The following is a 20885-nucleotide window of genomic DNA, read 5'->3' as shown; positions in this document are numbered from 1 at the left end:
CGCCCCAGTCGTACGTGCAGGGCAGGCCACCCTAGGCCGGCCGAGGGGCGTGCGTGCGCGCGCGCGCGAGCCACGTGGTGGGCGCCGCGCCGTTGGCCCCGCCCCGCGCAGGCCCCGCCCCGCGCGGCCCCGCCCCGCCCGCGCGCCGGCGTCGGCTGCGTCTCCGGCATTTGAATTGCGCTTCCGCCATCTTTCCAGCCTCAGTCGGACGGGCGCGGAGACGCTTCTGGAAGGTAGCGGCGGGAGGCCGCCGGGCGGGCCGCGCCGGGCGTGGCGGCGGGGCCGGGGCGCGGGCCGCGGCGGGGCGGCTGCGGCCGGGCCGCGGGGGGCGGCGGGCGCGGGCCGGGAGGAGGCGGCTGGCGCGGCCGGGGCCGGGGCCGGGCCGGGCCGGGGCCGGGGCCGGGCCGCACCGCACTCAGCCGCTGCCCGCGGCCCTCCCGGGGCCCGCGTCCGCGCCCCGCGCCCCCGGCCGCCCGGCCCGCCCGCCGCCATGGCGCCCCGGGCGGGCGGGCCGGCTTTGTGGGCGCACGTGGGCCGCAGCTCGCTGTCCTCTTTGCAGAAAACGCCGCGATGGCCGCGCAGGGAGAGCCCCAAGTGCAGTTCAAAGTAGGTGCGGGCGGCGGGCGGGCGGCGGGGCCGCGGGCGGGCGGGCGCCTCGTGCTCGGGCGCCGCGGGGCCGCGCTCGCGGGCCTTTGTGCGGGGCGCGTCCCAACTCTGGCCTCCCGCAGCTGGTGCTGGTCGGCGACGGCGGCACCGGGAAGACGACCTTCGTGAAGCGCCACCTGACCGGCGAGTTCGAGAAGAAGTATGTAGGTAGGTGGGCGCCGGGCGGCGGGCGGCGGGGCGGCCGCGCGTCCGCGCGCTCACGGCCTTGCCGTTGCAGCCACGCTGGGCGTCGAGGTGCACCCGCTCGTGTTCCACACCAACCGGGGCCCCATCAAGTTCAACGTCTGGGACACGGCCGGCCAGGAGAAGTTCGGCGGCCTGCGGGACGGCTACTACATCCAAGGTGGGCGCGGGGCCCCGGGGCGGGGGCCCTGCGGGCGGGGGGCGGGGAGCCGCCGGGCGCGCTGCCCGGCGCGCGGGGCTACTTGCTGTGTCATGCCGGGCACGGTGTTCGCAGGACCGAGGCGCGGGGCCCGACACAATGGCAGGCGACGGCCGCGCTCGCGGGACCGGGGCTTCCCGGCGCGTGGTGCTGTAGCCGAGGGGACCTGACCGGGCGACTCCGCCGGGCCGGAGGGCCGAGTTCCCCGGATGGATGGATGGATGGATGGATGGGAGATGCCGCCTGGTGGCCTGCCCAAGTTTTCCTGGGACTTAGAAATGGCCAAGGGAGGTAGTGCCTGTTTGGTCAGATGGAGTAGAAAGGAGTCTGACTGTGCAGGTGAAGGGTCCTGGGGAGCCCTAGCACGTGTGTGCTTTCCCTGAAGGGGTGGGGGTAACACGCTTCTCCCCCACCCCCGCCTTCTTTAGCCCGCGAGTGGTACCGTTTTGTGGGTGGTCTGCCCCGCTGACTGTCCCGGCCAGTGCCGTTGGTCGGTGCCGGTTCAAGGGCTCACTGGGCTGTTCCTACTGTGCGCCCGGTGTCCCCGCTGTGCGCAGTCATCGGAGGGCCTCCTAAGGAGTGTGTCTGCAGCCTTGAGGAGTCGGGTTTCCTGGAGTGCTCATTCATTCATTTCGGATTGTTTGGACTGAGGGAGCATGGGAGCTGAGGGATTGGAGCGGGGGAGCTGTCTTTCAGGCTCTCTGGAAAAGAAGTCAGTCAGTGTGACAGTCACAGTACCATGACTCTTAGGATTGGGAGAGACCGTGGAGTTGAGTGGAGATGATCCAGGCGCCCAGAAGCAGGCCTGATTCTGAGCTTTCTTCCTGGATGTGCTGAACTCCGGGTCTGCTAAGTGCCCTGACTTTGTTTTTCAGCCCAGTGTGCCATCATCATGTTTGATGTGACATCCAGAGTGACCTACAAGAACGTGCCCAACTGGCACAGAGACCTGGTGCGCGTGTGTGAAAACATCCCCATCGTGCTGTGTGGCAACAAAGTGGATATTAAGGACAGGAAAGTGAAGGCGAAGTCCATTGTCTTCCACCGAAAGAAGAACCTGCAGGTACTTGCCGAATTGGGCCCTGGCGGATGTGCGTTGGTCCTGGGCCGGCTCTGGGACTTGTGGGTGGGTGGGAAGAGTGGCTGCAGCCTGGTCTGTTCTGCTCGATGGCTGTTTTAGTGGTGGACTTCTACAAGTTGATTTTCTTGTCTGTTCCAACAGTACTATGATATTTCGGCCAAAAGTAACTACAACTTTGAAAAGCCCTTCCTCTGGCTTGCTAGAAAGCTCATTGGAGACCCCAACTTGGAGTTCGTCGCCATGCCCGCTCTTGCCCCACCAGAGGTGGTCATGGACCCGGCCTTGGCGGCGCAGTATGAGCACGACTTAGAGGTACCGAACCCCTGGCCTCTGGCTGCGCTTGGCGGCGGGCTGCCCGTGTCCCTGGTGGGGCTCAGCCGCCGGTTTGTGAACCTCGTGCCTCCTTCCCCAGGTTGCTCAGACGACTGCTCTCCCCGACGAGGACGATGACCTGTGAGTGCGTGAAGCTGGAGCCCGGCGTCAGAAGTCTAGTTTTATAGGCAACTGTCCTGTGATGTCAGCGGTGCAGCGTGTGTGCCACTCTTATTACTAGCTAAGCAGAACATGTGCTTCATCTGTGGGTGCTGAAGGAGATGAATGGGCTTCGGAGTGAATGTGGCAGTTAAAAATACCTTCATTTTTTGGACCTCTGCATATTTAGCTGTTTTGGAACGCAGTTGTTTTCTCTCAAGTTTCAAATACAAGACTGCTAACAGTCACATCACAATATTCAGTGGTGGAATCTTGTTTGTTACTGTCATTCCCATTCCTTTTCGTTTAGAATCAGAATAAAGTTGTATTTCAAATATCTAAGCAAACGAACTCATCCCTTGTTTATAAGCCTTTTAAAATCACTGGAATTGGAAAACGATATGATGTTAGTTATATTTAAATCAGGCTAGCTGTTAACTACCGGTTAATTGGAAATTATAATTTCTCCTTATGTCTACTTTGTATGTTGAATCATGTCACCAGCTAGGCATGACAGGCGATGGGTTGAGGTAGAAGTGTTAGTCCAGTCCATCTTGGCCAGGTGGTGTCCTGGGGAAGACCTGTCCGAACAAGTGATGGTGATTTGCACATACAAGTAGCTATTTTGAGGGTTATGGTTGCTTTTACGATAAAGGAAACCATGTTTTAATGTACACCTTCAAATTTGGACGGTGCAGTTCATAATGGCAGCTTGAGGGGTTCTCTATTAAAAAATGAAAATAAATTTGTACTTGGTTTTTGTTTACATGTCAGGTGTGTACATGTGAAGTGGTAGTTGTAGGGATGTCCCGATGCTGCTCAAGGTTCCCAAGCTTTAAAGAGGTCTGGGATGGGTGAGGACGCTCAGTGCTGGCTGACGGGGTGGAGGGTGTCTAGGCAAGACGGTGAAGAGAACAGCAACACTGGAGCGGTGGCAGTGGGGAGCAGGTTCCAGAATCGGCTTCTGTTGGACTGAGCCTTTAGGCCGCGTCAGGTGTCCTCATCCATGAGTTGAGGCGGCCTCACTCAAGCACCGAGCTCCACCCTCCCTGGTCCAGGCTCCCCAAGCTTTCCGTAGGTGCCCTTAGACAATTACCTTCTCAGCCTAACGGGTAGAGAGGGTCGCTTACATGGGACGTGGAACGGGGGAAAGTGATACATACAACGTAGTTTCTGTATAAACGCATCAGTAGATTTCATTTAAAGATCTGAATCGCTGTATATGCTATGTTATATTCAGAACCAGAGTTCATCAGCCTGTGTGAGACGTGAAGTTTTTTTCCCATAATTGGGATGATCATTCAGAAATTTTGAATTTAATAGAAGGTATATGTGATGTTTGTAACCCTATGTAGAATGCAAGTACCGTATTGATAATTCTGGATCCTATTATGTAACAGCTAAAATTTGGAAGCTTTGTTTAACAGGTGGGAAAGGATTTACAAATCGTTGGAAGAAATAATTACTGCAAAATATATTGCTTCTACTTTGCCTGGATTTTCTGAATCATCTCTAGTATTTGCTATAGGAAACAATTGCAGAGGTCATTTTGGGGTGAGAGGATGGGGTACAATCCAGTCCAGAGTATATGGATGGGGAAGTGTTTTCTTGAAATTGCGTCCAGTGGGGAAGACGACTGTCCTACTGAACAGTTCTGTGAGCTAGTAATAGTTTATTAAAGTTGTGAGAGAAGGCTTAGTCGATGTGCTTTGTGCAGATAGCATGTGGTTTAGGAATGATAGGGTTTGGGCCAGAGCCAGTGAAAGTGGGCACAGTGGGTCTTGGTAGTGAAGAGATGGCCAGGGAGGAGCGAGACTCCGCTTCCCGAGAGCACTTGGGGTTCTGGACTGGTGGTGCACTCCTGGAGCGGGTGGAGTAGAATTTCTGGATTCTTTGTGGAGACTCCAGGAATGCAGGAGGTGGTGTTGAGGTTGAGCATCACCTGGGGCTGCTTGGGTCACAGCGTCAGCAGCGTTAGGACGTTACTGATAAACGCAGTGCCTGGACGAGGGGAGATGAGCAGCCTTTGGTTGAGGCTTGGAGTTCCTGGAAAAGTGAATTCCTAACCAGGAGGCCTGGAGAGCACCGAGCCCGCCCGGGTCCTGCAGACGAGTCGCAGCCTGAGCGCGTGCCTGTGTGTGCCGCTGTGCCGGTTGCCGCCTTAGTACCGTGCATCCTGCTAGCTAGGTGCTGTGGCTCCTTGGAGGTGTACACACTTTGACCCTCAGTGCACCAGACGTCCCTACCGTAGAGGGCTGCTGGGTAGGTTTGCAGAGGGGGTAGGGGTGGTTTCCCTGGATAGTCTGATGAGCAGGAGGGGAAGTTGCTGCTATACCTGTAGTGTTGATGTGCCGGCGGAACCCTGAAGACGGGAAGAGGACTTGGGGCTGTCACCGGGGCGGGAGGGCTGTTGCTTTGCTAATGCTGTTGGCGGGGGCCGAGTGTGGATGCTGTAGATGTGGCAGGTGCTGGGTCCGGGTGAGGCGCCAGGGCTGGCCTTGAAGAAGCAAAGTACTGACCATTGCCTGTGGGCTGTCCTGTGAGGTGGGCGGCTTTGTGGGATCTGGCCTTTGCCGCCTGGTGTGAGTGCCAGGATGGAGGGGTGGACAGGGCTTTGGTGGCACCCCAGCACCCTGGTGTGTGGGAGAGGCCTGGGGAGGAAGAGGTGAGCGGAGAGGGCTTTGGGACAGAGCACGGGTAGAGAGGAGGATGGCCGACTTGGGCGGCTGTGTGCCCAGGCGCAGGTCGGGTAGTGTGGTGGAGATGTTGGCAGTGGGTGTGGGTTCCCAGGGAGCAGTAACGGCGCAGCCTTGTAGAGGGAGGAGTGTGCCAGGGCTGTGGCAGCCTCTGGGACCCGTCTCTGTCCACACCCGTTCCTTCTCAGACACGGTGGGTGAAGGTGCCAGTTCTTTTTTCAGGCAGAGTTAGTGAGAAAGAGATAGTTATAGACAGGTCTTCCTTCCGTTGGTTCACTCCCCTAATGGCCACTACAGCCAGTGCTGCGCCGATCCAAAGCCAGGAGCCAGGTGCTTCCTCCCGGTCTCCCATGCGGGTGCAGGGCCCAAGCACCTGGGCCATCCTCCACTGCACTCCCGGGCCACAGCAGAGAGCTGGACTGGAAGAGGAGCAACCGGGACTAGAACCTGGGGTGCCAGTGCTGCAGGCGGAGGATTAGCCTGGTGAGCCACGGCGCTGGCCAAAGGTGCCAATTCTGCAGCAGGTTAGAGCCGGTCTGCTGCCTGCTTGGAGTTGCTGACGGGAGGTGAGCATCCACCTGCTCACGGCGACAGAACCACTCGGAAGTGAAGTGAGTTGTCAGGAAGGCGCGGAGGCCAGCCTGGTGGCCGCTCTGGGGTGAGTGACCTTTGTGTTCTCTTTCCCTGATGTGTCTGAAGACTTTCCTCACGCAGTTTGTATGTTAGGAGTTTAGGGATATGAGTGAGTACCACATGCTCAGCCCCCACCGTGTTGTCACACCTCCTTCCTTCCTTCCTTTTTAAAGATCTATTTATTTTGAAAGAGTTAGAAGGAGAGGCAGAGAGAGAGAGAGAGGTCTTCCATCCACTGGTTCACTCCCCACTTGGCCACAATGGCCGGAGCTGTGTTGATCCAAAGCCAGGAGCCAAGAGACCCCTCCAGGTCTCCCACGCGGGTGCAGAGGCCCAAGGAGTTGGGCCACCTTCTACTGCCTTCCCAGGCCACAGCAGAGAGCTGGATTGGAAGTAGAGCAGCCGAGGCCGGCGCTGTGGCTCAGTGGGTTAAAGCCTTGGCCTGAAGCTCCAGCATCCCATATGGGCGCCGGTTCCAAGACCTGTCTCTACCTCTCTCTCTAACTCTTTCAAATAAATAAAATAAATCTTAAAAAAAAAGGCAAGTAGAGCAGCTGGGACTTGAACTGGCGTCTACATGGGATGCCAGCACTGCAGGCGGCAGCTTAAACAGCTGAGCCACAGCGCAGGCCCCATCACATCCTTTCATGAGGTTCCTCAAAAGATGGGATTGCCAGAATACACTGTTTCTGTGTGTTTTAAGATTTATTTATTTGAGAGTCAGAGGTAAGAGAGGTCTTCCATCTGCTGGTCCCTTCCCCAGATGGCCACAATGGCCAGAGCTGAGCTGATCCAAAGCCGGGAGCCAGGAGCTTTGTCCGGGTCTCCCACATACGTGCAGGGTCCCAAGCACTTGGGCCATCCTCAGTTTTCCCAGGCCATAGCAGAGAGCTGGACGGGGAGAGGAGCAGCGGGGACATGAACCGGCGCCCATATGGCATGCCGGCGCCGCAGGCAGAGGCTGGGCCCACTATGCCACTGTGCCGGCCCTTGTTCCCAGTGTTTTATCACAGGCTTCTAACTGTGCAGTACACCTGCGGTGTGGTGGATGGTTCAGAAGCCAGTCTGGTAAAATTTGATTCCAGACAGGTGGGGCTGCAGTCTATGTTCTGCTCTGTGGGCCACTCTCAAAGTGGGCTTAACTCTTAAAGGGAAGTTTGTTTCCCAATACTCAAGACCTTCCATGTTCTTTGACTTCATGGAATCCTAACAGATGGAAAACCAACCAGGGCTATTTCTTTTCTTTCTTTTTTTTTTTTTTTTTTTTTTTTTGGACAGGCAGAGTGGACAGTGAGAGAGACAGAGAGAAAGGTCTTCCTTTTCCGTTGATTCACCCTCCAATGGCCGCTGCAGCTGGCGCACCGCGCTGATCCGAAGGCAGGAGCCAGGTGCTTCCTCCTGGTCTCCCATGGGGTGCAGGGCCCAAGCACTTGGGCCATCCTCCATCGCACTCCTGGGCCACAGCAGAGAGCTGGACTGGAAGAGGAGCAACCGGGACTAGAACCCGGTGTGCTGGCGCCGCAAGGCAGAGGATTACCCTAGTGAGCCACAGCGCCGGCAGGGTTGTTTCTTACAAGTCTTGTGTGTTTGTGTTTCTTTTTGCTGTGTTGTCGACTTTGTTCCCCGCGTGGACGTGGTCCCCGGTGCAGACACTGACACGTGCCGGGTTCAATGTGCTGTCGATGACTCACTTGGCGCCGTTTGCTCTGTCAGTGCTTACGTGTTCAGTGGTTGGAAAGCAAGGTGGGTCCTCTGACCTCTTAAGAAAGTTTTTAGGCCGGCGCCGCGGCTCACTAGGCTAATCCTCCGCCTTGCGGCGCCGGCACACCAGGTTCTAGTCCCGGTCGGGGCGCCGGATTCTGTCCCGGTTGCCCCTCTTCCAGGCCAGCTCTCTGCTGTGGCCAGGGAGTGCAGTGGAGGATGGCCCAGGTGCTTGGGCCCTGCACCCCATGGGAGACCAGGAAAAGCACCTGGCTCCTGGCTCCTGGCTTCAGATCAGCGCGGTGAGCCGGCCGCAGCGCGCCGGCCGCGGCGGCCATTGGAGGGTGAACCAACGGCAAAGGAAGACCTTTCTCTCTGTCTCTCTCTCTCACTGTCCACTCTGCCTGTCAAAAAAAAAAAAAAAAAAGATTTTATGTATTTGGAAGGCAGAGAGCGTCCGTCTGCAGGTTCACTCCCAAGTGCCCACACCAGAGCCGGGCCAGGCTGAAACCAGGCCCTCGTGGGCGGCAGCGACCCAAGTACTTGAGCCACCCTGCTGCCTTCCAGGGGGCACATGAGCCCGAACTGGATTGGAAGTGGAGCCGATCCCCAAGGCAGGCACTCCGGTGTGGGGGGTGGGCGTCCCAAGCGCAGCTTCCCCACTGTGCCGACGGCGCCCCCCCCCCCGCCCCCGCCCCCATTAAGCGCTTGCTTTCCTCGGTTTGGAGCTCAGAAATTAGTGATGGCTGATGTGGGGCTGGATTTGTAGGGCCAAATCTGGGTGGGGGAGGGTAGATTGGATTAACCAAAGAAAAGGGAAAGGCAATTGAACGCTCACTGTCGCAGGCCCAGGCCTTCAACCTTGTCCTTTATTAACCGCCTCCAGTTACTGGGTTGGAGCTCAGCTGCGCCGTCCCTTTCTGAGACAGCGTTGGGCTGTTCCGGTACCGAGTTCCTTCGTGACGGATGGAAGAGGGCGGGTACGTAGGAGACACAGGGGTCTTGTCCCCAGTTCTGATGGAGTCCCTACCAGGATGGAGTGTGTGAGCTTTCTCACAGTAGAGTTACTGGTTCAGAATGCAGTCCCCTCTGAACACGCCGGGCCTTCGGCCACGGCTCTGTACTCAGTGGCTGCCCCGCCTGCAGAACCACGTGTGCTGTGTCTCGGCCCAGCGTCTGGGGTTGGGTCAGCTAAGGGCAGAGTCCTTAGACCCTTGGTCTCAGGCCTCAGTCCTTGGACACTTCCTGATGTGGAGGTGCTGAGGGGAGCGTGTGGCCTGTTGCCACCCCTAGCAGATTGGGGCTGGAGGTGTGGACACAGGGTGGACAGGCATTTAAGTGTCAGCCAGTGTGTTAAAAGTGATTGTGGGAGGGCTGGTGCTGTGGCGCAGTAGGTTAATCCTCCGCCTGCAGTGCCAGTATCCCATGTGGGCGCCGGTTCTAGTCCTGGCTGCTCCTCTTCCGATCCAGCTCTCTGCTGTGGCCTGGGAAAGCGGTAGAGGATGGCCCAAGTCCTTGGGTCTCCACACCCGCACGGGAGACCCAGAAGAAGCTCCTGGCTATGGATCTGCCCAGTTCCAGTCATTGCGGCCATTTGGGGAGTGAACTAGAACATGGAAGACTCCCCCCCCCCCGCAAATGTAACTCTACCTCTCAAATAAATAAATGAAATAAAATAAAATAAAATAATTGTGGGGTTTTCAAATACTCGTTAGCGCCAATTCATCTTTTTTATATAATTGCTATGAACACTTCCGTGTCTGTGCTGTGAGCATTTTTCCTTGCAAAGCAGTGGAGTTTATACAGTTACGGTCTTTTCATAGATCCTTGTCAAATGATTTCTTCTGGATCTTGATTGGAATGATTATAATCAATCAGTTGTAATCCATTGATGCTTAATGTAAGCACCCAGGAGTAGCCGCTCGGCCTGTGTCTGGCCAAGTACAGCAGCCGGCAGCAGCCTCTTTTTTTTTAAGATTATTTGAGAGGCAAAGTTATGGAGGGAGGGACAGAGAAGTTTTCCACCCACTGGTTCAGGCCCCAAATGGGCACAACAGCTGGAGCTGGGCCAATCAGGAGCCAGGAGCTTCTTCACGTCTCAGACGTGGTTCAGGAGCCCAAGCACTTGGGCCATCTGCTGCTGCTCTCCCAGGCCACTAGCAGGGAGCTGGACTGGAAGTGGAGCAGCCAGGACTCGAACCAGTGCCCACGTGGGATGATGGTGCTGAGGCTTAACCCGCTGTGCCACAGTGCCGGCCCCTTGAACCAGGCTCCTTAGAACAGGTTTACTGCCTCCTGGTTCAGGAGGCCAGAGCTCATGGGTGGACCAGATTGTGCCCACCGACAGCTCCAGGGGACAAAGTGTCTCGGGCCGTGCTCCGGTACCTGTCACCTCCCAGCCAGCCTTGGTTCCCCGGGCTTGTAGATGGACCGCTCCCATCCCTGCACAGGCCTCTCTCTGTGTGTAGGCTTGGCTGTGTGTCTCCCCACAAGGGCACCAGGTCTACCCTCCCAGTGTGACCTTGTGGTAACTCCTTGACCTCTACAGCACCCTGTCTCCAAACAAAGTCACGCTCTGAGCCCGAAGGGCCGGGACGAGAACACAGCTTTCTGGGGACAGAGTTCAGCTCCCCAGTCTCCTCGCAGTGATCAGGTTGTTCCCAGGTTGGTTGGTTGGTTGGTTTTCATTTGAAAGGTAGACACAGAGAAAGTTCTCATCTGCTGGTTCACTCCTCAAGTTCCTGCGACGGCCTGAAGCTGGGAGCCGAGGGACCACCCAGATCTCCCACGTGGGTGACAGAAACCCAGTCGCTTGAGCCCTCACTGCTGCCTCCCAGGGTCTGCATGGCAGGAAGCCGGAGTCAGGAGTTGGAGCTGGCACTCAGACCCAGGAGCTCCAGGGTCTTGGTAGGCGTCAGCTTTTAGACCAGATGGCTGCTTCCTGCCTTGTGGGCTTTGACTGCCAGGACAATGTTACACAGGTGCAGGACGCAGGGACACGGCACATGCACGCCCCCGTGGCACTGAGAGGCTGGACCAAGGGCTGCGTGAGTGGGCAGCTGCATGGAGTAATACTAGCCTTTTTTTTTTTTTTTTTTTTTTTTTGAGAGAGTTACAGACAGTGAGAGGGAGAGAGAGAGAGGTCTTCCATCCGCTGGTTCACTCCCCATTTGGCCGCAATGGCGGGAGCTGCGCTGATCTAAAGCTAGGAACCAGGGGCTTCTTCCTGGTCTCCCACGTGGGTGCAGGGGCCCAAGGAGTTGGGCCACCCTCTGCTGCCTTCCCAGGCCACAGCAGAGAGCTGGGTCGGAAGTGAAGCAGCTGGGACTCGAACTGGTGCCCACATGGGATGCCGGCTCTGCAGGTGGAGGATTAACCTGTGCCACAGCGCCGGCCCAAGTAATACCAGTCTTCCCGAAGACTCTCACTTCACAGATCTTGGACCTTTGTCCTTATCAACGCTTGGTTTCTCATACCTATACAGTGGTTTTTTTTAAGTGTTGTTTGTTTGAAAGAGCAACAGGGAGAGAGAACGTCCATCTGCTGGTTCGCTCTCTAAATGGCCACAAGAGCTGGGGCTGGGCCAGGCCAAACCCAGAAGCCTAGAACTCCATCCAGGTCTCCCACATGGGTGGTAGGGGCCCAAGCACTTGAGCCGTCACCTGCTTCCTGCTGGGCCCCTTGGAGGGAGTTGGATCCCCAGCAGAGGTGGGAGCTGGTCCCAGCAGCTCTGCCGCATTGCCATGCCGACCCCAGCTTACATTCCTGCAGTCTCGTGGGAGCAAGGTGTTTCAGTCGAGGGTCTGTGTTTCACTGATCTCTAATGCTGAACCTCTTCCTGCATTCACTGACTGCATTTCCTGTTGGATTTCTGTTTATGTCTTTGGTTCCTCTTTCTATCGATAAGTTGGTTTTTCTTTTCTTCATATTTATGTGAAGGACAGAGATAGCTTCCATCTGTTAGTTCATTCCCTAAGTGGCCACAACAGAACCCAGAACTCCACACAGCTAGGCCAAAGCCAGGAGCCCAGACCCCATACGGCTAGGCCAAAGCCAGGAGCCCAGAACCCCATACGGCTAGGCCAAAGCCAGGAGCCCAGAACCCATACGGGTAGGCCAAAGCCAGGAGCCCAGAACCCATACGGGTAGGCCAAAGCCAGGAGCCCAGAACCCCATATGGGTAGGCCAAAGCCAGGAGCCCAGAACCCATACGGGTAGGCCAAAGCCAGGAGCCCAGAACCCCATATGGGTAGGCCAAAGCCAGGAGCCCGGAACCCCATACGGGTAGGACAAAGCCAGCAGCCCAGAACTCCATGAGTGGCAGGGAGCCACGCACCGTGGGCTGTCTCTGCGGCTTTCTCAGCAAATTAGCAGGGACTCAAACCAGCACTGCAGTAGGGGATGCTGGTGTCCCAATGGCACTTTTTTTTTTTTTTTTTTTTTTTACAGGCAGAGTGGACAGTGAGAGAGAGAGAGACAGAGAGAAAGGTCTTCCTTTGCCGTTGGTTCACCCTCCAATGGCCGCCGCGGCTGGTGCACTGCAGCAGGCACACCGTGCTGATCCGAAGGCAGGAGCCAGGTGCTTCTCCTGGTCTCCCATGGGGTGCAGGGCCCAAGTACTTGGGCCATCCTCCACTGCACTCCCTGGCCACAGCAGAGAGCGGGACTGGAAGAGGGGCGACCGGGACTAGAACCCGGTGTGCCTGCGCCGCTAGGCGGAGGATTAGCCTAGTGAGCCGCGGCGCCGGCTTCCAATGGCACTTTATCAGCACCACATCTCCCCACTCCACCCCCTTGTTAAGAATTCTTTATTTGCTTTCAACATGATTCTTTTGGTCTGCATCTATTGCAAATATCCTTTCCAGGTTGTGGCTTGTCACGGTAAGGCTTCTTGGGTGAAAGTTACTGAAATCTATTTTAGTTAATGCTTTTGTGCTTAAAAACTACTTTTTGGCCCCATAGTTGATAAACTGTTCACCTATGTTTTATTTTTGAACATTAAAAAAATCTTTAAAATTTTCAGTTTATTTTCACTTTCTATGAAAGGCAGGCAGACAGAGACAGAAGAAAGCAAACTCTCTTTACTGGTTCACTCCCCAAAGGCCTGTGACAACCAGGACTGGGCAGACCAAGCCAGGAACCAGGAGCCCCATCTGCATCTCCCACAGGGGTGGCAGGGACCCAAGTCCTTGAGCCATCACCCGCTGCCTCTCGGGGTGCATCAGCAGGAAGCTGGCGTTCACACAGGCCCTCCAGCGGGAGGTGAGATGTGGGTGTCCCAAGTGGTGTCTATTTATTTGTATTTTGAGAGGCAGAGACAGAGACAGCTTCCATCTGCTGGTTCACTCCTCAAATGGCCACAACAGCCAGGGCTGGGCCAGTCAGTAGCCGGGAGCTGCTTCTGGGTCTCCCATGTCGGGGCAGGGCCAAAGGACTTGGGCCATCTTCCACTGCCTTCCTAGGTGCATAGCAGGAAGCCAGGTCAGAAGTGGAGCACCAGGACTCGAACTGGTGCCCACATGGGATGCTGGCACTGTAGATGGAGGCTCTACCTGCCACACTGTGGCAACACCCCCCACCCCAAGTGGTGTCTTAACCGTTATGCCAAATGTCCACCCATGTGCTAGTTTTGACAGGTAAGTCTTGAGGCATCAGGAGTTGGCTTTTGCGTGTGTAGACGGAGGTGTGCCTTTGTCATCCTCCTTGGCCACCAGCCTCTCTAGCTCCATCCCACGAACCACCCCTCTTCCCCGAGCCACTCTGCCTCGCCCTGCCCCGCCTGTCGCACACGGAAGTCACCTGCTGAGCGCGCCTCTTTTGCTGGGCTCTCCTCCCTCTGGCCGATGTCCTTGTTCTGGTCACGGTCACATTGCCTTAATCCCAGTTGCATTGTAAGTGCTGATTTCTGACCAGCCAAGATCCATCTCTATTCTTGAAAAGAGTGTAGGCTATTCTTGACCCTTCCAGGAAAATCCCACAAAAGTCTGTGTTGGAGGGGCCGGTGCTGTGGCGCAGTGGGTTAACACCCTGGACTGAAGCACCGGCATCCCATATGGGCGCTGGTTCAAGACCCTGCTGCTCCACTTGCTATCCAGCTCCCTGCTAATAGCCTGGGAAAGCAGTAGAAGATGGCCCAAGTCCTTGAGCCCCTGCATCCATGTGGGAGACCCAGAAGAAGCTCCTGGCTCCTGGCTTCAGATCGGTGCAGCTCCGGCTGTTGCGGCCAATTGGGGAGTGAACCAGCGGATGGAAAACCTCTCTCTCTCTCTCTCTGCCTCTCCTCTCTCTGTGTAACTCTTTCAAATAAAAATAAATAAATCTTTTAAAAAATACTTGTTGGAAATTTTGGTTGGAATCACATTGGGTATTTGTAATGGGGGGGGATGTATATTTGCTGTGAATCATTTTGAGGAACAACACATCACGTCAGAATGTGTGAATCCTTGGACTTTATTTCTAAAGATTCATTTATTATTTGAAAGGCAGACAGACAGGGAGACAGAAAGAGAGAGATCTTCCATCCAGTGGTTCATTTCCCAAATGTTGCGATAGCCAGTGCTGGGCTGAGCCAAAGCCAGGAGCCTGGAACTCCATCTGGGTCTCCCACGTGGGTGGCAGGGACCCAAGTGCTTGGGCGTCCTCTGCTGCCTTCCCAGTGCCTTACAGGGGAGCTGGATGGGAAGCGGAGCAGCCAGGCCTTCAGCTTGGGCTCAGATGTGGATACGGGTACCGCAAGCAGGGACTTAACTCGCCGAGCCCGAGGGCTCGTGTGTCGCTGCACGTGCTCACCACGCGGGTCCTCCCAGCAGTCGGCCTCCCATCCCTGTGAGTGAAGTGCGTGATCTCCTGGTGAAGGGAGAAGAATTTTTGTGGGCCGGCGCCGTGGCTCACTAGGCTAATCCTCCACCTTGCAGCGCCGGCACACCGGGTTCTAGTCCCGGTCGGGGCGCCAGATTCTGTCCCAGTTGCCCCTCTTCCAGGCCAGCTCTCTGCTGTGGCCCGGGAGTGCAGTGGAGGATGGCCCAAGTGCTTGGGCCCTGCACCCCATGGGAGACCAGGAAAAGCACCTGGCTCCTGGCTTAGGATTGGCGCAGCGCGCCGGCCATAGCAGCCATTTGGGGGGTAAACCAATGGAAGGAAGACCTTTCTCTCTGTCTCTCTCTCTCTCTCTCCACTCTGCCTGTCAAAAAAAAAAAAAACAAACAAACAAACAAACAAAAAAAAAAAACCAGTTTCCTTCTAGAAGAGCAACAAGGAACACAGGGGAACTTAGAGTGAGGACCCTGGGGCCGTGGGAGCCGAGAGCAATCTACGCGACCCCGATGTGGGTCGCTGGTGCCCCCAGCAGTGGCTTAGCCCCTGCACCACAACACCTGCCCCTTGTATTTCTTTGATTGCATAGCAAATTTTCCTTACTCTGTTTGCTAAATCAGGATCCAGGAATGATCTGTAGAGTGAGGGCAGCGCTGTGGCACAGTTGGCTAAGCCTCCACCTGTGGCGCCAGCATCTCGTATGGGTGCCAGTTCGTGTCCCGGCGGCTGCTCTCCCGATCTCGCTTCCTGCTATGGACTGGAGAAGATGGCCCAGTGCTTGGGCCCCTGCACCCACATAGGAGACCCGGATGAAGCTCCTGGCTCCAGCCTGGCCCAGCTCCAGCTGTGTAACCATTTGGGGAGGATGGAGAATCTCTCTGTCTCCTTCTCCGTCTGTGGAACTCTGCCTCTCAAATAAATAAATAAATAAATCTGTAATAAAAAAAAAAAAGACCCGTAGGGTCCTGGCTGCCCTTCTTCCAATCCAGCTTCCCGCTAAAGCACCTGGCGGCCAGAGGACGATGGCCCAAGAGTTTGAGTTCCTGCCACCACGTGGGAGAGACCCAGACGGAGTTCCTGACTCCTGCATCGCCTGACCCAGTTCTGGCTGTTGCGGCCATTTGGGGAGTGAACTGGTGGATGGAAGATCTCTCTCTCTGTCTCCCCAACTCTGCCTTCCAAACAAACATTTTTTTTTAAAGACATATGAGCAGGCTGGAGCTGTGACGCAGGGGGTTAAAGCCCTGCAGTGCTGGCATCCCATATGGGCACCGGTTCAGGTCCCGGCTGCTCCACTTCCCATCCAGCTCTCTGCTATGGCCTGGGAAAGCAGTGGAAGATGGCCCAAGTCCTTGGGCTCCTTCACCCACATGGGAGACCTGGAAGAAGCTCCTGGCTCCTGGCTTCAGATTGGCTCAGCTCCAGCTGTTGCGGCCACTTAGGGAGTGAACCAGCAGATGGAAGACCTCTCTCTGTAACTCTTTTGAATAAATAAAATAAATCATTAAAAAAAAAGACATGAGCACTGACTTTTGGATGACGTTAAGGACTTGAGACTTTTTATCATGCTCATTAGTTTTAGCAAGCCTGCCCTTCTCTCTGCATGAACGCGTCTGTAGTAAAGTTCTGTGTCCGGATCCCTGCCGACACCTGCAGTGCTCGCCTGGCCTCTCTCCCTGGGGTGTGTGCGCCGGTGACTTCCTCGCTCTGTCACTCTGTGTCTTAGCGGGGACTCTGAACAAGAACAGCTTCTCTTCAACCATTCGGCCACCGGAAGCCCCGTCCCTTGTAGAACTAACTCTGGTTCTTTTCCTTATAACTTTCTGAGTGACGGTGTGGTGCCGCCCGAGCCCCAGAGCTGATGGGGAGGATGTCCCCTGGCGGCGGCACTTCTTATCTGTGCCTGCTGCAGTGTGTTCTCTGCGGCTGACAGCGAGGGACCACCGTGCTTCTTCCTGAAAGGGGACCATCATTTCCATGTCAGCTCGAGATGCATGGCTTTTATTTCATTTTTTCGGATTTCATGTGCATACTTTTTTTTTCCTTCTTGCACTAAATGTTTGATTTTAACAGTGTTAACGTAGTTACTTCATTGCCTTATCCCACTACGCCACCACCTAGAGCAGTGACACCAGAGGTAGTTTGGGATTTCTCTCTCTCTCTCTCTCTCTTTCTGTTTCTCTCTCCCTCTTTCTCTTCCTCTGTTTTGTTTGTGTGCAGTGCAAAATCAGTGTTCTCAAGTCACTTAAAGTAATTTTTTGTGTGGTTTACCATCAACCTGACATCTAGTTTTCTTATTTCAGTTTTTAGACTTTTAAAATAAATTATTTATTTATTTTTGAGAGAGTTACAGAGAGAGTGGGAGAGACAGAGAGAGAGAGAGGGAGAGAGATCCTCCATCTGCTGGTTCACCCCCTGGGTGGCTGCAAAGGCCAGGGCTGGGCCAGGCTGAAGCCAGGAGCCAGGAGCTTCAACCAGGTCTCCCACATGGATGCAGGGGCCCAAGCACTTGGGCCATCCTCCACTGTACTCCCGGGCCACAGCAGAGAGCTGGACCAGAAGAGGAGCAACCGGGACAGAATCCGGTGTCCCAACCGGGACTAGAACTCAGTGCCCATATGGGATGCTGGTGCCACAGGTGGAGGATTAACCAAGTGAGTCACGGCGCCGGCCACCTCCTGGTTTCTTATAATATCTGATACAAGCTAAATCACCTCCCAATTACTTATAATACCCGATACAAGCAAAGGCTGGGTAAATAGCTGTTACACTGTATTACTTAGGGAATAATGCCACAAAAAAAGTCTGTACATATTTACAGAGGTGGGATATTTTTTCTTTTCCAATTTATTTATTTGAGAGCAGAGAGAGAGAGAGAGAGAGAGAGAGAGACCTCTCCTTCCCGTCCTCTGATTCATTCCCTAGATGCCTGCACTGGCTTGGGCCAGGCTGGGAACTCGCTCCAGGTCTCTCACGTGGGCGGCAGGGACCATTGCTGCTGCTTCCCAGGGTGCGTGTTGGTGGGAAGCTGGACTCAGGAGCCAGAGCTGGGCGCCGATGTGGGTGTGTAACTGCTGGCCTCTAGCTAGATGCGATTTTCAGAGGGATGAATCCCCGGATGCGGAACTGCGGGCACGGAGGGCTGATGGTGTGGTTTGTAGCCTTGATGAACATGTGGACTGTTTCCAGTCTTTCCTAAGGAGAGGCTGTGCGCTGCGTTTCCTGTTGTGTCAGCATGTTTGTAGCAGGCAGCCAGACGTGGGCCTGGGGGTCCAGGCTGAGGCACAGCAGTGTTTGCTGGACACTGCCACCTTCCCCCCTTTAGGGTCGTATCACTTTCCAAAGCCATCAGTGATAAATCTGGCGGTCACAGTAGTCTTATAGACACACACACACACACACACACACACACACACCCCTCACATAGTTCACATAAAAGTTTGGATTTCCATTTCCTCTTGAGAGACGAGATTGACCCTCCCTTCCCATGCAGTCACCACACTGCCCCCTTCTGGAAGACGTGTGCCTGTCTCTCTCTCTCTCTCTCTTTTTTTTTTTTTTTGACAGGCAGAGTGGACAGTGAGAGAGAGAGAGAGAGAGAAAGGTCTTCCTTTGCTGTTGGTTCACCCTCCAATGGCCACTGCGGCTGGTGCACCGCGCTGATCCGATGGCAGGAGCCAGGTGCTTCTCCTGGTCTCCCATGGGGTGCAGGGCCCAAGGACTTGAGCCATCCTCCACTGCACTCCCGGGCCACAGCAGAGAGCTGGACTGGAAGAGGGGCAACCGGGACAGAATCCAGCGCCCCGACTGGGACCAGAACCCGGTGTGCCGGCGCCGCAAGGCGGAGGATTAGCCTAGTGAGCCGCGGCGCCGGCGTGCCTGTGTCTCACACCTGACCCAGGCTCCCCTGGCCGCTGTGTGCAGTTGTGAGTCCTGCGCCTGAGCGGCCCTGTGTCGTTCGCATTTTCGTCACGGAACGTGTCTGCGCCCCAAGAGCGTTTCCGTTTGTGAGAGTGTGTGAGACTGAGTGACAGGGTGTGTGTATGAGCCGTGAGTGTGTGTGTACGCGAGAGTGTGAGAGCAGGTGAGTGTGCGTGAGTGTGTGGTTGTGTGAGAGCAGGTGAGTGTGTGTAGAGGGGGCGCAGCATAGTTTATGCAGACTTTTGAAATAACGTGAACATTACTATTTTTAAAATTTTCTTTATTTGAAAGGCAGAGAGAGAGAGAGATCTTCTGCTCCATTTCACTCCCTAGATGGCGGGCATGGTCAGAGCTGGGCTAGGCTGAAGCCAGGAGCCAGAAACTCCACCCAGGTCTCCTACGTGGGTGGCAGGGGCCACCTTTACTTCTTTCCCCAGGTCATTAGCAGGGAGCTGCATCGGAAGTGGAACAGCCGGGACTATGGAATGCCGGCATCTCAGGTGGTGGCTTTAGCTGCTGTCCCACACTGCCGGCCCCATTAATGTATTGTTGGATCGGAAGTGGAGCAGCCGGGATTTGAATCAGCGCCCCTAGGGGAAGCTGGCTCTGCAGGCAGTGGCTTTACCCGATACACCACAGTGCTGGCCCCTCATCAATGTATGGTTAACTTATAGTTCTCCATACTTGTTCTTTTCATCATATTTGTTGTACAGAAACTGATGTGGGTTTGCATAGAAAGATGGCATTTTAACAAGAGGCAGCACAGAGCAGATGTTCGTGTAGGTGAAGGCCGGGTCCAGGGCCTGTGGCTGGAGGTGGGCAGCCTGGAGAGCTCCGTCCAGCGACTGGGAATCGTGGCTAGGGCTCCGGGCGGCCGGCTTAGGACGGCGCTTCCGGCGGCAGCGTTGTCCCCGACAATGTTCAGAAAAATGCGGTTTTTGCTGGCAAGTGAATCTCTTAAAAGTAAATCATCAAATATTTAGTACTATGAAATCTTCACCATATTCTGGTTTAACAAAGCCCCCTAATGTGTTACAATATAACAAGAAGGGCCTCCTTATCCGAGGGTAATTGGAATTAAAAGCAGTCACTTGAAATGAATCTACTTACAACAAGGACCAACACTGCAGAGAGGATAGGACGGGTTTTTATTCAATGCCACTGAGCCTGTAATTGAAATTATATGCTAATTCCTGGAACAAACCAGAAATGAATCACATTAACTTGGGAGGAGCACCATTTGTGTGGTGGAATATTCTCGTTTGACTTTCACAGCGAGAGCCCAAGACAGGGCATCATCTGAGCCCTGGACGGCCCTGGAGGCCAGGAGCACGGGGTCAGCCTCTTCCGGAGCCCCGCCCGCCCTGGCCAGACCGCAGCTCTGGCTCCGGCTGGGTTAGTTCTGTCAGGCCCTGTTTTTTGTCTTGGCATGGGTTGCAGTCAGTTCTCCAACATGACCTTGTGCCCAGTTCACCAAATGTGGCTCCTTCGCAGGATTCTCGGCGTGTCTTCTCGCTGACTTCTGCTGAGTTCTGTCCATCCGAGACGGCAGGATGACCCAGCCCCGCTGACCCACCCACCACTAAGCAGGGGACGCTGGGAGTCGCGGGTGAGTCGTGCTGTGTTTTGCTGCCTGTCACACCACAGTGAGGAATGCCTGGATAAGAAGCAGCTCCAGGGACACGGGACAGCGTCCACCCCACACCTGCACACCTGCCCTGGTGCTGCGGGACGGGCGGGGTGTTGCTGCTTTACAGCCACGTGAATTCATGCTTGTGTGTAAAACGTCTTCCATGCGGATTTCATTTCAAAGATCTCTCTCTCTCTCTCAAGATTTACTTATTTATTTGAAAGGCAGAATTATGGAGAGAGAGACACAGAAGAGAGAGAGAATCTTCTCTCTGGTTTACTCCCCAAATGACTGCAACGGCTGGAGCTGTGCTGATCTGAAGCCAGGAGCCAGGAGCTTCTTCCAGGTCTCCCACACGGTGCAGGGGCCCAAGGACTTGGGCCTTCTTCTGCAGCTTCCCCAGGCACATTAGAGGGAGCTGGATCAGAAGAGGAGCAGCTGGGACAGAAACCAGCACCCATATGGGTGCTGGCATCACAGACAGTGGCTTTGCCCACAACACTGGCCTCCAGCCTCTTCTCATTATTTTAAAATATTTCATAAACTTTTCACCAAACTCAAGAAAATACAAAAAGCTTCAGGAAGAACCAGAGAGTGCATTTGAATCAAAATTAAACAACTGGGGGCCGGTGCTGTGGCATAGCGGGTAAAGCTGCCGCCTGCAGTGCCGGCATCCCACAGGGGTGCTGGTTCAGGCCCTGGCTGCTCCACTTCCCATCCAGCTCTCTGCTGTGGCCTGGGAAAGCGGTGGAAGATGGCCCAGGTCCTTGGGCCCCTGCACCCACGTGGGAGTCCTGGAGGAAGCTCCTGGCTCCCAGCTTCAGATTGGTGCAGCTCTGGCTGTTGTGGCCAACTGGGGAGTGAACAAGCAGATGGAAGACCTCTCTCTCT

The 20885-nt window shown here is 55.4% G+C and overlaps 1 protein-coding gene across 2 annotated transcripts; it reads left to right on the top strand.

Moving 5' to 3' along the window:
* The first annotated feature begins 202 nt into the window (after window positions 1-202).
* On the top strand, window positions 203-2942 carry RAN (RAN, member RAS oncogene family). Of its 2 annotated transcripts, XM_070066278.2 has the most exons (7): window positions 203-233; window positions 560-606; window positions 729-813; window positions 884-1009; window positions 1924-2111; window positions 2271-2441; window positions 2542-2942. In XM_070066278.2, the coding sequence occupies exons 2-7, from the start codon at window positions 571-573 to the stop codon at window positions 2584-2586; spliced, it is 651 nt and encodes a 216-aa protein (XP_069922379.1). In that variant the 5' UTR covers window positions 203-233; window positions 560-570; the 3' UTR covers window positions 2587-2942. The 2 variants fall into 2 exon arrangements, with proteins under 2 accessions (XP_069922379.1, XP_089178989.1); XM_089322863.1 differs by lacking the exon at window positions 560-606.
* The last annotated feature ends 17943 nt before the right edge of the window (window positions 2943-20885 follow it).

This window comes from Oryctolagus cuniculus, chromosome 21, assembly GCF_051225735.1.
Source record: "Oryctolagus cuniculus isolate XC-2025 breed Fujian yellow rabbit chromosome 21, ASM5122573v1, whole genome shotgun sequence".
Taxonomy (NCBI): domain Eukaryota; kingdom Metazoa; phylum Chordata; class Mammalia; order Lagomorpha; family Leporidae; genus Oryctolagus; species Oryctolagus cuniculus.
Note: the sequence above shows the minus strand (reverse complement) of the source record. Positions and strands in the feature narration are given on the sequence as shown.

Bases quoted from the DNA above. Each gene is read 5' to 3' on its own strand.
- RAN (XM_070066278.2), top strand. From the start codon at position 571: ATGGCCGCGCAGGGAGAGCCCCAAGTGCAGTTCAAA. The intron at 607-728 runs GTAGGTGCGGGC...GGCCTCCCGCAG, and splicing joins AGCCCCAAGTGCAGTTCAAA to CTGGTGCTGGTCGGCGACGG. The intron at 1,010-1,923 runs GTGGGCGCGGGG...TTTGTTTTTCAG, and splicing joins GGACGGCTACTACATCCAAG to CCCAGTGTGCCATCATCATG.